Source organism: Sebastes fasciatus, chromosome 18 (assembly GCF_043250625.1).
Source record: "Sebastes fasciatus isolate fSebFas1 chromosome 18, fSebFas1.pri, whole genome shotgun sequence".
Lineage (NCBI taxonomy): Eukaryota > Metazoa > Chordata > Actinopteri > Perciformes > Sebastidae > Sebastes > Sebastes fasciatus.
Genome location: NC_133812.1, coordinates 26,176,104 through 26,192,717, shown reverse-complemented (window position 1 = coordinate 26,192,717; position 16,614 = coordinate 26,176,104). Strand labels below are relative to the sequence as shown.

Genomic DNA, 16,614 nt, shown 5'->3' with positions numbered 1-16,614 from the left:
CTGACCTCTTGTCACAAAATTGGAGCTGGGAACAGCAAGAAGTGGCTGATCAGATGATCTCAGACCACATACAGGCGTATAGGGTGTTAAGAGATCCATTATGTATTCTGGGGTCAGATTTGTTTTCACAAAAGCAGCCTAAATGTAATCTATTAGCCCATCTCTATTTATCCCAGCCCAATTAAATCAAAAGCAGCCTAAATGTAATCTATTAGCCCATCTCTATTTATCCCAGCCCAATTAAATCAAAAGTAGCCCAATTAGGCGGAAACCAGCGCAACCTGGCAACCCCACCAACCGCCCACTACCAAAACTTCCGGTCTCATCTCCCGCCGCTGATTGGTCAGCGTCATCATTACGTAACCAAACATGGCGGCCGAGCTGCAGTAGAGTTGTGTTTCCATGTGAAATGTTTCTGGTAATTATGATTTATTTACTATTTAAACTTCATATTTGTGCAGTATAACGCGTTAATAATGAACCTAACATGTCGTTAACTTCTCCCGACATCTCCTGAGTGTTGTAACGGTTTATATTTAGTCACATTTAGACGTTAACGAGGCGAGTTTTCACTAAACTACCACGTTTAGCTGCTGTTATGAGTTATTACACTCTGCTTGTTCTGTTATTGTTTGTTCTGTTATTGTTGTTATTAACTGTCCACAATCCACCTTAATGCTGATATAAGGTTATACCACCAACCAGGGATGAAATGATCACCTGCCAGGTGAAAGCATCAGGTCACCTGTCACCATGGAGACAGGCTTTCTTTATATTAAGACATATCATTTTTAAAAAGCAATATAAATGAAATATATTATAACACTTCATCTTACAGGTCTGAAAATTTCATGGTAATTAGGTGATAATTAGCAAGTATTTTAAATTTCTTTGGAATTACTGCCAAATTACCCCAAATAATTACCTCATAATGTATTTATATTACTTTATTATAAACATTATTTACTATAATACTACTTCTCAAATAGCTGGTAATTAATTTAATACATTTCTAGGAAAAGAATACAAAGTTAATTGATATGCTTTATTTCCATGTCTGCTGATAAATAGATAATAATTAGCAGATAATTTCCCTATTTTAACCATTAGATGCTATTTTAGTATATAATTATTAAATAATGTTGATAATGAAGTAAGACTTTATTTATATAGCACATTTCATACAGGAGTTGCAGTTCAAAGTGCTTTACATAAAATCAATATAAAACAAGCAGCAAGAGCAGTGCATGGAGTCAACAATGATAAAAGTAATAAAACATTTTAGAACAGTAGAAATAGTCAAATATAAATAGTGCAGGATAAAATTCGTAGTGCAAGTTACAGAGAAAATGCTCTGGTAAAAAGATAGGTTTTAAGATGTCTTTTGAAAATGTCTAGCGTGTTTGCTTCCCTAATATTTATGGGTAGTGCGTTCCATAATTTTGGGGCGTAGTTGACAAAGGCCGCATCACCAATCTTCTTACGACTGCTTCTGGTGACCTCTAATAGACCTACTAATGAAGTAATTTTCAATAAATTGAGGTAAATATTGGGGTAATTTGGCAGTAATTCCAAAGAGATTTCAAATAGGTAACTTGCTAATTATCACCTAATTAGCATGAAATTTGCAGACCTGTAAAATGAAGTGTTACCAAATATAGTCATGGATTAATGTTTCATGATATATTCCATAATTCTACGGTCTGGTACCACTGACTGACTCAGTGTTGACTATTTTAAAGCGTTCTACTTAGATTTCAGAAGTGGCAGACAAAAAAAATGAGTGGCCGGTAGAAATGTTGAATGACCTGCCACAGTGGCAGGAGAAGGAAAAGGTTAATTTCACACCCTGCCACCAACAGTGTATAACCTATAGGCTGTAGGCTGTAGGCTGTCTTCTGTGATGCTAGTGAGACGCTGCAGTTGAGCTTTATTTACCACATATTTAATGCTAATACAAAGCTAATTATTTCACATATGTGCTGTTATATGTTCTCAGAAATGGCAAAGGTTCAAACCCCGCAGGATAAGGTGGGTAAGACCCCTGTGAAGAAGAAGAACAACAACGCAAAACTCTCCCAGAAGGCCAAAAAAGTTTACTGTGATTTGTGTCGCAAGTCTTATTTAAAACATGTAAGTGACATTTACATGAGTAGCAGTGTTTGCTAGTATGTTTTTCCCCCTAATAATCTATAATCTTGACATTATGTCTCTTAAACTACAGGAAGCTCAAGAGCATGTGCATGGTATGCTGCACCACAGAGAGCTGGAGACAGTGCTGGGCAAGTGAGTGATATCTGTCAGATATACAAATGTCTACCTGATTTCCCATATTATAAAATAAGTGAGATTTTCATGTTTCTTTTATTATAAAGCAGGCTTAAGTTCTATATAAATACTGTGAAAGTATCGAAACACTCATTCCACAGGGAAATACACACAGCCCGTATTCAGAAACTCTGCATTTGAAACAAGCTGTCAGGATTTCTGTCCATTTGTGATGTCACAAATATACAATATTTAGACCCTTTACACAGTTTTAAACGTAAACATTCTAAATGTGTCCCAGTTTATTTACTGGTTGCAGTGTATGTGAATGTCATCAGCTGACAGGAAGTAAACATGGACCCAAGCTGTTGCCAGGCAACGCAATTCTGTTGTAATTCCGTTGCAATTCCGTCAAAATGCGCTAAAACAGAGCGTTTCAGACAGAGGGTAAATACAGGCATATTCAAGCAGACAGCATGAGGAAAATAAAGTTTTTTTTAACATTGCATTCTGTAAACATGTTCTAGTAGAAACACAAAATACAAGTATGAACCTGAAAATGAGCACGATATGGGACCTTTAATCACTTTTTATGAGTGAAATGTTGTTTATGTTCTTCCATTCACAGGGATTCATTCCATGAATGTCAGGCGTGTAAGGCCTCCTCCATGGGATTAGATGAGTATGCTCAGCACATCTCTACCGCTCAACACAAAGTCAAGCTGAAGATCCTGATGAATAGAAAGATAAAGCCCCTCGCTCTGTGTAAGACTCTGAGCACAGACACCATGGATCGGATCAGGGAGAGAAACAAGACACTGAAAAAAGAGGAGTAATATTTTCACCTGTTTATCTGATTGCATTTTATTCTCTCTGTGAGGTCACATGTTTGTATAACTTTTTTTAATTTCCATTGCAGGAAGAAAGCAGTGAGAAAGAGAAGAAAGAAACTGAAGCAGGCAGCTGGTCAGCAGCGTGCAGATATGCGACAGGGAGGCAGCAGAAACCTCCCGGTGGTGTCCACAGTGGTGAAACAAGTGAACATGAGGAGGACACTGCAACAGGAGACCTACCAGCAAGGAATAAACAATGCTGTTGTTCAAAACAAAGAGAATAAAGTGTTCAGTCTGCAGAGGCCTCTTCAATCAACCCTGCAGAATCAAAGTGGAAGATTGGCGTGTTTGCCAGGAGATCCAGCCGCTCGTTACCCTTCTGTCCGAGACCAGTTCACACAGTCTGCTCAGCAGCTGACGTACGACGTTACTGTCAAAATTGAGGGCTCCCAAACAGTTAGAAGAACGTACAGCACCCAAGGAGGCGCCGCTAACAAGCCAAAACGAACCGCACGGCCTGCCGTCTGCCAAAATGACTATTACAACAAGCAGTACGACGGAGAATTCACCAGTGATCACCTTCCTCACAACGGAGCCATCATCTTCGATCAAGGCCAGAATGAGAGTGCGGAATCTTCGGGACAAGAAGGTTCAGCTCAACCCGCTCCAGCGAACGGATCCGCCGCCAACGCAGTTCCCATACGGGACGTCGACGTCAGCGCGATGCTGCGACAAATCAGAAGAGCGTTGGGCGTGAGGGAGCCGTGTAGAGCTGACCGCGAAGCCCGGAAGCAGAGCAGCGAGGTGGGCGTCCGTAAAGCCGATCGTACCGCCGCGCGACAAGCTGGAGCTGAGAAAGAGAAGCCGGCAAGTGGCTCCTTAAGAAACTACGCCAAGGAGGCTGCTGCAGCTACATCTGTGCAATCCTCGCAGGTCAACAGCTCTGCTCCTGCATCCCCCTCTGGTGTCGGTCCCTCCGGTATAGCTCCTCCTAAACCAAAGCAGAGAACATTCAAAATGACACAAGTTATGACTCCGCAATGTGAGAAGAGCTCAACGTTGGCAAGTGACTCAAATGGACCATCAAACAGCGGGGAGAGAATACCTCCCCGCGACATCCAGTCCTCCCTCAGCAGATGTTCGACCGCACCCTCCGAGCCCAACGTGAACGCCGCCCCCAAGGTTCGAATCGCCCACAAATCAGCCACAGTTCAGGGGGGGAAAGAGGCTGCGCTTAAACCAACCCTGAATAAACTGTTCAGCTTATCAGGAGCCAAGAGTCGGACCAGCTGGAGGGAGATATATGAGGAGAACAAGAGGAAGAAGCAGGGGAGGGCCAGAGGCTTGCCCAGGTAAACCTCCTCTTGTCTTTTAACCTCTTAAGCCTCTTTAGGGTGCTGGAAGGTGTGGTTCATCTAGACAGACATACCCAAAATAAATCAAGAATAGCTCCACAACTACCAGGTCTATATGCATGATCCTGGTCTCTATGGATAGGTAAGACCTCAGAGAATTCATGAGTAAACTGTGATGAACCAAAGGAAACATATAAATTTTTATCCTCGCTTAAAATTTTTTTCTAGATTAGACAGCGGATAACACCAATCATTCAGCAACTTGTTGACTACAAAGCAGATATAAATAACACAAAGCACATAGATTGTACAAAGGTTTTAGTCAGGATAGGACCAGGCCGACTTTGGATAAGACCACCACAGCATTTTATGAAGTTTTTAAAGGCAGTGTTTTAACACACAGCTCAGCCGAACCAGGTATCATAAAAGAGGTGTATCTGTTTTGTTTGCCAAACACAAGTTTTTTTATCTGTTGTTTTAATTCTGTGTGGTAACAGGTTTGGGATTGACCTGGCGAACCGCCGGTCTGACAAAGAAAGCAGCTCAGCACAAGCTTGGACAATAGACAACAGCCAGACTCTGTCAGAAGGCTTCCACTGGGAGTCGGTCCCAGAACGTCCTTCAGGTGCACATTGCACCGGACTTCCTCCTCCTCCTCCGCCTCAGAACACAACACATGATGACTCTCGCACAGAAACACAGTCAAGTTCTCAGACGCAGGAGCCTTCAGAGCCGCCTTCGGAGCCGCCCGGTGCAGCGCAGGAAGGCTGCAGCAGTCAGCCGCTCGACGCCGTCTCTGTGAAGGTGGAGCCACGCTTGGAGGATGAGAACGGGGATTCAAGAGGCGACAGCAGCACCAGCAAGAGGAAACACAACGTGGTGAGTAGTATACAGTGTTGTTAAGGGACAGTGTGTAGGATTTGCCGGCATCTAGTGGTGTGGTTGCAGATTGCAACCAACTTAATTGATACATTTTTTATTATTTTAATTTAATTATGGTGTGTTGTTACAGTATGACGGCGTTTCTGATCAGGAGCCAGGTGGAAAAAAGAAGAAAACAAAGTCAAACAAAGGTAATTTCTGATATTTTGAGTGCTTTATTTTTCCAAGTTCCGTAATGTGTAATTTAAACATACAGTTAAACATTTTTCAGACTTTATCATTTTTAGGGCTGTCGTCCTCGACCAAAGAAATTCTTACTCTGCTAACACTAATCGATTAGTTGATTTAATCGACAGATCTGTGAAACTGAGTTTCTCCACAAAGACTCACATAAAATCACCACTTTAAATCTGGTGTTTACCAACCAGAGATGAGCTCAGGAGTTTGTTGGGAAATAAGTCATTCAGACGAATCTTAGTCGACTGAGACCAAAACGACCAATTAGTCGACTAATTGACTAAGAGGGGGTGTAAAATAGGCGTTGGTGTAATGGATACCAAACTTGTGACCTTAGTGATGCTGAGTGAATGAACCCTTAGATGATGGTTCTATGAATGTCATTTACAATCTCCACAGGTTGTCCGGTAAGAACATGAATATGATGACGATGTATCAATTAGTCCAGGTCACACACACTCTCTTTGAGATACCACTCATTTATTGATTGAAGATGGTTTTTAAATCCTTTTATGAATAGTGTGAATAGTGTGAATAGTGTGGATAGTGAGGATAGTGAGGATAGTGAGGATAGTGAGGATAGTGTGGATAGTGTGGATAGTGAGGATAGAGAGGATAGTGAGGATAGTGAGGATAGTGTGGATAGTGAGGATAGTGAGGATAGTGAGGATAGTGTGGATAGAGAGGATAGTGAGGATAGTGAGGATAGTGAGGATAGTGTGGATAGTGTGGATAGTGAGGATAGTGAGGATAGTGTGGATAGTGAGGATAGTGAGGATAGTGTGGATAGTGAGGATAGTGTGGATAGTGAGGATAGTGAGGATAGTGTGGATAGTGAGGATAGTGTGGATAGTGAGGATAGTGAGGATAGTGAGGATAGTGAGGATAGTGAGGATAGTGAGGATAGTGTGGATAGTGAGGATAGTGTGGATAGTGTGGATAGTGAGGATAGTGAGGATAGTGTGGATAGTGAGGATAGTGAGGATAGTGTGGATAGTGTGGATAGTGAGGATAGTGAGGATAGTGAGGATAGTGAGGATAGTGAGGATAGTGAGGATAGTGTGGATAGTGTGGATAGTGTGGATAGTGAGGATAGTGAGGATAGTGAGGATAGTGTGGATAGTGAGGATAGTGAGGATAGTGAGGATAGTGTGGATAGTGAGGATAGTGTGGATAGTGTGGATAGTGAGGATAGTGAGGATAGTGTGGATAGTGAGGATAGTGAGGATAGTGTGGATAGTGAGGATAGTGAGGATAGTGTGGATAGTGTGGATAGTGAGGATAGTGTGGATAGTGTGGATAGTGAGGATAGTGTGGATAGTGAGGATAGTGAGGATAGTGTGGATAGTGAGGATAGTGAGGATAGTGTGGATAGTGAGGATAGTGAGGATAGTGTGGATAGTGTGGATAGTGTGGATAGTGTGGATAGTGTGGATAGTGAGGATAGTGTGGATAGTGTGGATAGTGAGGATAGTGAGGATAGTGAGGATAGTGTGGATAGTGAGGATAGTGTGGATAGTGTGGATAGTGTGGATAGTGTTTACTAAATACAGAAATAAAATAGAAAACATGAGCAGGTATTAGTAACATGAAGTAATAATAAACAAACAGTATTGTATGAAATACAATGCAAGCTAAACAGGAATAAAAGGAAGAGAACGCAGCCTTCTGAACTTTAAGGGAGCGTCAACAAATAGCAGACTCAGGCTCTCAGGCAGTACAATGAGCAGAGTGCACACAGAGGGTGATATGAGTAATTGTGCGACGGTCCCTTAATGACGGCCGCATATGCCCGTTCACTGCGCTGTTCTAACTTAAATGATGTTGACACAGAAACACACAACTTATCATTCAAACTCTTATAGACAAACGAGTATGAGCATTATAACATGATACAGGTGACTTTAGAATTATTATAACGATGCAGTTACTAAACAATAGACAACTATAACAAATACTCACTTTCTCATGGACGCACAGGAAAGAACATATCAATAATAAATAGAAACGAGTCCAGAAAGGTGCAACACTGATGCTGAGCTGAGTTGGAGGAAAATGAGGCCTTGCGATCTGCGCAGAAGGTGATTGGAATAACAGCACTCTCTGATCATGTGAAGACCATGCGCCAAGCCACAGACTATTGGTCCGTGCATGTGATCAATGCACGGGCTGGTGAGGGGATGCTTTTGGTTAAACTGCTGCACTGACTCTGAACCACAGATTTATTTAGATGGATGACGTTCTGTCAGGTCGTCGGATCAAAAAAAAAAGAAGTCAAATCTCAGTGTGTTTTTTTCTCTTGTTTTCAGACCAGGGCCCGATGGACCAGCTGCTGGCCGTGTCTCTGAGGGAGGACGAGCTCAGCCACTCGCTGCAGGATTTGGACAAGTCTCTGGTCCAGGTCCGCAACGCCCTGCAGGCTGCCTACACAGAAGTCCAAAGACTGCTGCTACTGAGACAGCAGGTACCTCCACTAATGAAGACACACACACACATCCTTTTATAACCGTTTCCTTAAGATGTCACATTATTACATTGTTCTTCCTGCTGTTATAGTTTACTACTGAGGTCAACAGTCTGAGAGCGCAGCGCATTGAAATCCTGCAAGGGATGCAAGGTACAGCAGATTTACCCTTTTCTTTAAACGGCTTCATACGCAACAAGACGTTTACCTCTTTCCTTCTTTCAGGAGGATACGTCGGAGCAGAGAGACCCTCCACCTCATCAGCTGCTACCGTGCAGCCCAGACTCTATCCCCTTCCTTCCTCTATTGCCTTCCCCTCCTCCTGCTCCTCCTCCTCTAGCCAGCAATCATCTCCCACTATCCCAGCATCCTCCATCAGCCCCCTTGCCCTGCCACCAACCATGCCAGTAAAGCAAGAAATCTTCCAACCATCCACAGCTGGACAGGCCGGTCAGTTTGCCAAAACGGTCTCCTGTAACTCTGATACACTTCAGCAGGTTCCCGTGAACCAGCCTGCGCCCTTGTTTCCTTCTGATTTGCTCCCTTCACTGCTGCTTCCGTCACCACACTTAGCTGCTCCTACAGCTGCTGTTACCGCCGTCAAACAACTCAAAACAGAGCACCCTACTTCACCAGATACTAATGATGTCCCTGAATCGTCTGCCAGGCAGCAGACAGTGATGTTAGCGAGAGAAGAAGCACAGTCGGTTGACAGTGATTCTGAGGAAGAGGAGGGAGGGAATCGCTGCATAGAAGAAGTTAAAGAAAAAGAGCCAGCAGCAGCAGAGAAGCCAGTCGCTGCTGCTGCTGTAGCTCCAGACGACGACGACGGAGGGAACGAGAGCGACGCCTCCGTCAAAATGATGGAGCCCTCCAACCTGGTGGTCATCGACATCGAGGAATCGGACAATGAGGAAGCGCCAGATGTTCCAGTCCACCAAGAGCCTCCTCAGAAGTCCGTCAGCGTGGAGTTTAATTCTTCGAGCACACAGACGTTTCAGAAGAATGATGCTGAGAGGTGAGATCACGTCTGGTGTCGAATCCTGAACACGTTACTTTACTTGTGTACGTGTGAAATGTGACTGACTTTTCTCTCTTGACCTCTCAGAAGAGTTCAGCCTGTTGTGCCAGTGAAAGACGCCAGTGTTGCTCCAGGTGAGTGTCGTCTCTCCTGCTGGCATTAAGTGCCACGGGACATGTTTAGATGCAAAGATAATCACCGTAATCACTGTGTGTTGTTTTTTCAGAGTGTGTTGAAGTGGTCGAGCTCGAGGACGAGGAGCCGTCCGTTGGAGATTTCGCGAATCACACGGGCCCCGTCCACGGCCTCCATATTCACGAGGGCCGGTTGTACACGTGTTCAGGGGACAACACAGCGCGGGCCTACAGTCTGACGGTATGCTGATCGCCATCTAAAATAGGGCTGTCGCAATAACCGCAATATTGACAAGCCAACCGCAGGGCATGTTCATGTTTATATTCATGTGTTCACTGTATCCTTCAGACAATAAGCAAATATAATCAAACCAAAACAATCCCTCTGCTTCATGCAGACTGTTCATTTTCTGCTTTTTACACCATGACAAAATAACTAATCAGTTTTCAACATTTATCTTGAATTTATTATACAAACATTTTATAATTATTTTGACATACCAAGAACACTGATCCATTAAATTATAATCTGTGAGATAATAAGCTGTATATTTTGTCTGTGTATCCAGACGAGGGAGTGCCAAGCGGTGTTTGAGGGTCACACAAACAAAGTCAACTGTCTGCGGGTTTCGTCCCTCCCCAACATGCCGGCGCTCCTCTACACCGGCTCCAGCGACCAGACCATCCGCTGTTACAGCATAAAGGTACTAAACATCTGGACTCCTTTTCAACCCTCATTAGACGGGGAATAGTTCAGCTGTTGATGTTATTACACATCCAGGTTTTTGTTCAAGAAAGAGCAGCTTTACTGACGCAGTTAGAGTTTCAGTGTGATACCCAGAAGTTATAGTTTACTTGTTGAATTGCTGATGGTTTAAATTACACTCCCACTGCCTCCTATCTTCTAGTTTGTTTTAATTTCTTTTTCCTCTAGACCACGAAGTGTCTGTCTCAGATCTCTGTGTCAGACAGAGTGTTGTGTTTGCACGTTGCCTGGAACATCTTGTACGCCGGACTCGGCAACGGATCAGTGGCGAGCCACGACTTAAAGGTGAGTGAGATTACTGTAAAACTGGACATTAAGAAACACTCCTATGCTGTAACTTGAGTAAGACAATCATCGAAACTGGGTATTTGAATGACCAGGCTAAAGAAAATCTCCATATCTGTAAATGATTTAGCAGCGTTGTTCCGAGCATCGGTCTTATTTTTAACTTTGTCTGCCAGATTAATGTTCAGACAGGTCCTTAAAACCGTCAGTATCCCCGTTAACTCTACCTCTCTCTCTCATATTTTTCTTCATCCTCATCCTGATCTCTCTCTCTCTCTCCGTCAGACTCTGAAGAACTTGGATGTGTTCGAGTGCCACGGCCCGCGAGGCGTGAGCTGTCTGGGTACGGCGCAGGAGGGCGCCCGCCGAGTGCTGCTGGTCGGCTCCTACGACAGCAGCATCAGCGTACGAGACGCCAAGAACGGCCTGCTGCTGCGCACGCTGGAGGGTCACACCAAAACTGTACTCTGCATGAAGGTGAGGACATAAACCCACTGAAAACGGATTTTTGTCCAGATAAGGAGGCAAAATAATAGTAAATTCAGATGTTGACACTTGCAGATGCTTCTCAAAAGTGACTGAACATCACATTTACATCTTCTTAAAGCTGGAAATACTTTGTTCCTTTTAAATGCTGCTATAAATTGCTGTATTTTGACTGTAGTTTGGTTTAAAAAGGTCAGTTCTTCTGTTACTTGTAGCTGACGTGTAGATCATCAAATAGATTATTACTGGTATATCAGGTGTACTGAATCATATTTCCTTTGTTGTTTCCAGGTGGTGAACGACCTGGTCTTCAGCGGCTCCAGTGACACGTCTGTTCACGCCCACAACATCCACGTAAGTGTTAAAGATTCACAGGAGTTTAAATGATCTATGAGTATCGATGGACAGGCACCGGCAGTTTGTTGTGATGCCTTTTAACATCACAAATCTATCAGGGGTCGTATGGGATAATACATTTGATCAGAATCTGTATCGGTATCTCAATTGAAAGATCGTACGCGCCGAGATGTTTCCACGCCCACATAGACCGGCAGCTCTGTCCCCTCTCCCTACTTGCTTCAGCCTTCCCTTCATCCTGAGTAAGCTCTCTACCGTGTGCCGACATGATTACTTCCGCGGATATTCCGTATCATAGCAACCAGACGCAACTAAAGCGCCCCAGCTGAAAAAACGCTGCGCCTCCAAATTGCTCTCCCAGCTGAGCGTTTCTCAGAAGAGCGCCTGCGCTTGTGTCTTGAAATTTGACCACAGATTTAGTTTCTGAGGTTAGTTAGGTTTAGTTACCAACATAACAGTTAAAAGGTTGAGATTATTTGGATTCATAATCTTGTAATATGTAAATGTTAATTTATGCCGAGTGTCTGCCTGGGTCTGTTTCAACTACGTTCACTGTCACGTCCGTCTTTATTTGCAGACGGGTGAGCTGGTTCGTATCTATAAGGGTCACGATCACGCCGTCACATCGATCGTCATCTTGGGGAAAGTGATGGTGACGGCCTGTCTGGATAAACTGGTCCGAGTTTATGAGCTACAGGTACAGTATTTATGACGCAATCTTACAATAATGTGTTGTTCCAGAAGTCGAAACCTGCCGGCCGTTTGACACTGATTTCTGAATTAGCGGTTTGTGTATAAATGTTGATAAAATAAGAAAGAGAAGGCTTTGAATTTTCTCAATTTAAGACCTCAAATCAAAAAAAAAAATCAAATATTAGCATGTCAATCACTTTCATTCAGTTCATATTACTTGACCATCCATTGTAGAATACTTGAAACTAATTTATTTTCCTTTACTAATTACTAATTGACTTCTCAGTTTCCATGTGCAGCGTTAGAAGTGAGGTACAATCAGGCCACCATTTGAAAAGAGATCTTAAAGGAATGAGTCCTAAAACACAGAAATGAGTCAGCATTTTAGCACTTCCTGTTTCTTCGTCTGGAAGTCAACGTGTTTTTAGTTAGATGGCTGAAATAAAGTCTGTGGTTAACACAAGCTGGAGAGATTTTAACGTGCATTTTGAAGCCTTTATGTGTCTTAAAAAAGATATGGTATAGGGAACCTTTAAATTAGACTTCTTGAAGATATCTTGTGGAATATATTACAACTAAATCTTGTGCATCAGGTGAATCATCTATATCTATATCTATTTGTGTCTTTCCAGTCCCATGACCGCCTGCAGGTGTACGGGGGTCACAGTGACATGGTGATGTGCATGGCCGTACATAAGAGTGTGGTACGTGGACTAAAACTGGCCCGGCCATCATTTTTAAACTTGCATGACAAAGATTTATTTTGGAAAAAGCTGGATGGATATTGTTGAGCTATGTACTTACCGTTGTTTGTCCCACCCAGGTCTATACAGGCTGTTATGATGGCAGCGTTCAAGCTGTGAAGCTCAACTTGATGAAGAACTACCGCTGCTGGGTAACGACTCTACGTCTTTATACACAGAGGGAATCATAAAGGGATATATTATATATATATGATTTAGATCAATATAATCAGTACCTTCACACAGAAAAATATCCAACATTCTTCTTCTTGAAGATATTAAATGTTAACACGATTTGTTATATTTTCTGATTCATATCAATGTGCGTCCTCGTGACCTTCGCCCTCTCATTCAGTGGCAGAGTTGCGCTATGATCTTCGGCATGGCGGAGCATCTTCTGCAGCACCTCGTCAGAGATCACAGCAACCCCAACCTGCAAGCGGTCAAATGTCGCTGGAGAAGCTGCAGCACTTTCTTTGGCACACAGCAGTCAGTTCAGCAGGTAATGAAGCGACGCCGTCTTCACACCATACACAACTTCCACTTTTCTTCCCAGGTGTTTTGTTGTTAAATCATAAATCAGTTTTAAAGCTAGAGAGAAGATACTGGTATCATAAGAAACCAGAAAACCTGATGAATCCATCGGTACCAACTATGTCATACTAGCTTGTCAAGAAGGAAGTTAAATAACTCTCCAGACTTATGCTAAATTTTGGCGAGGAAAAACTGTCATGGTCATTTTCAAAGGGGTCCCTTGACCTCTGACCTCCAGATATGTGAATGTAAATGGGTTCTATGGGTACCCACGAGTCTCCCCTTTACAGACATGCCCACTTTATGATAATCACATGCAGTTTGGGGCAAGTCATAGTCAAGTCAGCACACTGACACACTGACAGCTGTTGTTGCCTGTTGGGCTGCAGTTTGCCATGTTATGATTTGAGCATATTGTTTTATGCTAAATGCAGTACCTGTGAGGGTTTCTGGACAATATCTGTCATAGTTTTGTGTCGTTAATTGATTTCCAATAATACATATATACATACATTTGCATAAAGCAGCATATTTGCTCACTCCCATGTTGATAAGAGGATTAAATACTTGACAAATCTCCCTTTAAGGTACATTCTGAACAGATAAAAAATGTGTGATTAATTTGTGATTAATTGCGATTAACTATTTTAATTGATTGAAAGCACTAATATATATATAATAATATGTGCAGCTTTCAGGATGAGAACAGTTCCTCAGTCTTGTCTTTGTGTATTTTTCCTGCAGACGCTGCCTGAACACATGCAGAGCCACGTGGAGAACGACAGTAAAGTGCAGCCTTGACGGCGGCGGTGAAGCGATGCAGCAGATAAGGTTGTTCTTTTCAGGATTTTTGGTTTTATAATTCTTTTTTCCTGTTATTTTCTAGCTTCTGAGGTGTTGATCACATCTCTTTGGTCTTGTGCACAGTTGTATGTTAGACGGACCCCTTGTTATTGATCCCTGAAGCCGTTGTGTGACCGTATTATTGAGACGTTCACTCTCTAACAATCAACCCTGCTGTTAAAATAACTATTGTCAGGTATTTACTTCATCACTTATCTGGAGTTATCAGTAATTACTCTATTTTTTTGGAAGTTTTTTGTTGTCACTGTGAACTCATGACGTGGATTTGTTCACCGTAAATATATATCGTACAGTGAGCCTCTTCAGATATGTGTCATTAGTATATGTGAAGCAGATTATTCAGAACATTTCTACAGCTATGCAGCACTGGCATAAAACACCTCCGAGGAGCTTTTGCAAAGCAGCTTGTAGTTGTGAACTTTTAATATTGTCTGAATCTGTTGATGAACAGCGAAGCAGAAACTCCACAGTGTCTGAACCTGAACAGAATACATCACATATCAACACCCGGTTTGTGACTCCGTCTGTCTGCACGCTCACAGGAGTTACCTTAAAGGAGTATTCCACCAAAAAAAAGGATCAAAATCGATGCAGCAGAACCAGAGATGATTGTCTTTATTCCATTCTTGTCTTCCTTGTTAAAAACCTGGAGCCTACAATACCCACAATGCACCTCGAACCGTGTGATTCGGGTGTGTTTGCTAGTGCTGGCTAATGTAACCTCGAGCAGAGATGAAGAGCGAGCTACAGAGGTCTGGTAAGCTCACTTCTTTCTAACTCCACACCTCCACAGCTGACATCACTTGAGGCACTTTATCGGATTCCATGCAGCTCTCTGGAGCCACTAAACAACTTTATTCACATATACAGTCGCACTCCCCAAGACCTGTAAACAGACTGTTATTTAAAGAGGATTCACTTACTACTAAGATCATTTATTAAGTGTCTGTGATGCCTTTTTTTCCCCACAACCTCAGACCTTAAAGGCAGGGTTGACGATGTTCTCATCAATTAGATATTTTCATTTTCACTCATAAGTTAGATCACAATTCTGACTGTATACAACAGGTCTTACTCACCCAAAGTCTGTTCAAATGATGCATTTTCTCAGATGGATATCATCCACAAAATGCACATGTATTTGAAGGATTTCAATATGCAACATTTTGGGAAATTTCTGCCACAATTACACTTCAGTTATGCAAGAACCCATAACTGAGCTGCTGTGATGCAACCGACCCGACAGCCGTGGCATCAGTTAAGCTGAAGTTAAAGAGCCTCGTACTCCACACACTTTGATGTCACAACCTCACACCTCGTTCTTGTAGTTTTAGGAAGGGTCAGGGCTCTGAGGATTGTCACGAGGATTTTCAAATCCTTTCCTAAAGTTTTTCAAAACTTAAGTCCTGAGATTGTCGTCACTTCGGTGTGGAGGGGACCAGCGTACGTAGACGATGAACAGGCTTAACATGCTGTTATATTGTATTATTTATTGTTCCTGACATACAAGACAATGAATCCTTAATTAATCCTTTCACACTTGATATCTTTAAAATGACTGAGAGGTTTGATCATACATCATGACATATATAAACCATCTATTCATTTCCCAGAGAGTTATTCCAGGCAATGTGCTCGTTCCCTACAGTATATCACTTTATATGACACACATTTGTGTTTTGGGCAAATGGAAGGAGTCGTATTGAAAGTTGTCAGACCGAACGGTCCAGAGAGGAAATGCTGTTTTAAAGTCACGCCTTCGTTTTTGTATGTTATACTGTACAGTGTGTATTTGATTTGTGTTTAATACCTACTGTATGTGTACAGCAATAAAAGTACAAATATCATCTACAGTGTCCACCTCTCCATCCTTTCCACGCTTCCCATTCATTTATGGAAGCAGCCGTGCAATGCAATCAGGTTGCGTGGCGGCGCAATTCAAGAGACGGGGCGTCACGTTGTCCGCTCTTCATTTGCATAAAGTTGAGGTCTTTATGCAAATCAGGAAACTAGAGAATCTTTTAAACTAAGCGGTGTCGATCCAAAATAAAGACAGAGTCAGCAACTTATTTGCAACTTATTTCTTGCATAAAATGTTTTCAAAAATACATTTCGTGAACTATTTTTATGATACAAGAGAAGAAAGTTTCTAAACAAGCCGCCATGTTGTTTGCAGTTTTAAAGCTGGGAGCAGCATCCCAACAAGGGAAAGCGTTCATCCAATCAGGTGCCGAGTGCCTTTAGTGTCTAGTGCCAGCCCATCAAGCGTCCAATGCTGGGAAGCGAGGCGATCCCTCGCCATAAAAAACGCCCCTGTGGACACGACATGATCCTTCTAGCTTTGCATTACTAACCAAATATTCTTCACAACTTAGGAACTATAGCAGCAACCAGGACCCTATTTCTCATGTTTGTGTGTCCAACTGACTAATAAGGACAACACAGGCTGCAATACGGTGCTATTGGGGCAAGCTGTAACCATTTACGTCCACTAAAAATGCTTTTAAATATGTTTGATGACAGGCTCTGATTGTTATTATTAAGTGTCTGACATTATGGAAAGAGTCCCGAATTGCAAGATGTACTGTAGGTCCCAGAGAGAAAACAGCAATGCACTAAACCGTCCCTAGTCTGCAGGAAAAAAAAGAAGAAGAAGAAGAAGAAGAAGAAGGAGAAGATGTCTCGTTCTGAG

The 16,614-nt window shown here is 42.5% G+C and overlaps 1 protein-coding gene across 2 annotated transcripts; it reads left to right on the top strand.

The window, feature by feature from the left end:
• Positions 1-291: 291 nt before the first annotated feature.
• Positions 292-15,769, top strand: LOC141756452 (zinc finger protein 106-like). 2 transcript variants are annotated; one of them, XM_074616152.1, is made up of 21 exons: positions 292-418; positions 2,000-2,133; positions 2,225-2,286; positions 2,897-3,100; positions 3,188-4,453; positions 4,954-5,335; positions 5,469-5,529; positions 7,885-8,039; positions 8,132-8,192; positions 8,265-9,057; positions 9,151-9,194; positions 9,287-9,435; positions 9,764-9,898; positions 10,129-10,245; positions 10,531-10,722; positions 11,023-11,085; positions 11,666-11,785; positions 12,414-12,485; positions 12,605-12,676; positions 12,880-13,026; positions 13,803-15,769. In XM_074616152.1, the coding sequence occupies exons 2-21, from the start codon at positions 2,002-2,004 to the stop codon at positions 13,857-13,859; spliced, it is 4,284 nt and encodes a 1,427-aa protein (XP_074472253.1). In that variant the 5' UTR covers positions 292-418; positions 2,000-2,001; the 3' UTR covers positions 13,860-15,769. The 2 variants fall into 2 exon arrangements, with proteins under 2 accessions (XP_074472253.1, XP_074472251.1); XM_074616150.1 differs by having other exon boundaries at positions 9,148-9,194.
• Positions 15,770-16,614: the final 845 nt, after the last annotated feature.

Coding starts and splice junctions, on each gene's coding strand:
- LOC141756452 (XM_074616150.1), top strand. CDS start 2,002: ATGGCAAAGGTTCAAACCCCGCAGGATAAGGTGGGTAAGACCCCTGTG. Junction 10,723..11,022: donor AAACTGTACTCTGCATGAAG/GTGAGGACATAA, acceptor TGTTGTTTCCAG/GTGGTGAACGACCTGGTCTT. Junction 11,086..11,665: donor TTCACGCCCACAACATCCAC/GTAAGTGTTAAA, acceptor CTTTATTTGCAG/ACGGGTGAGCTGGTTCGTAT.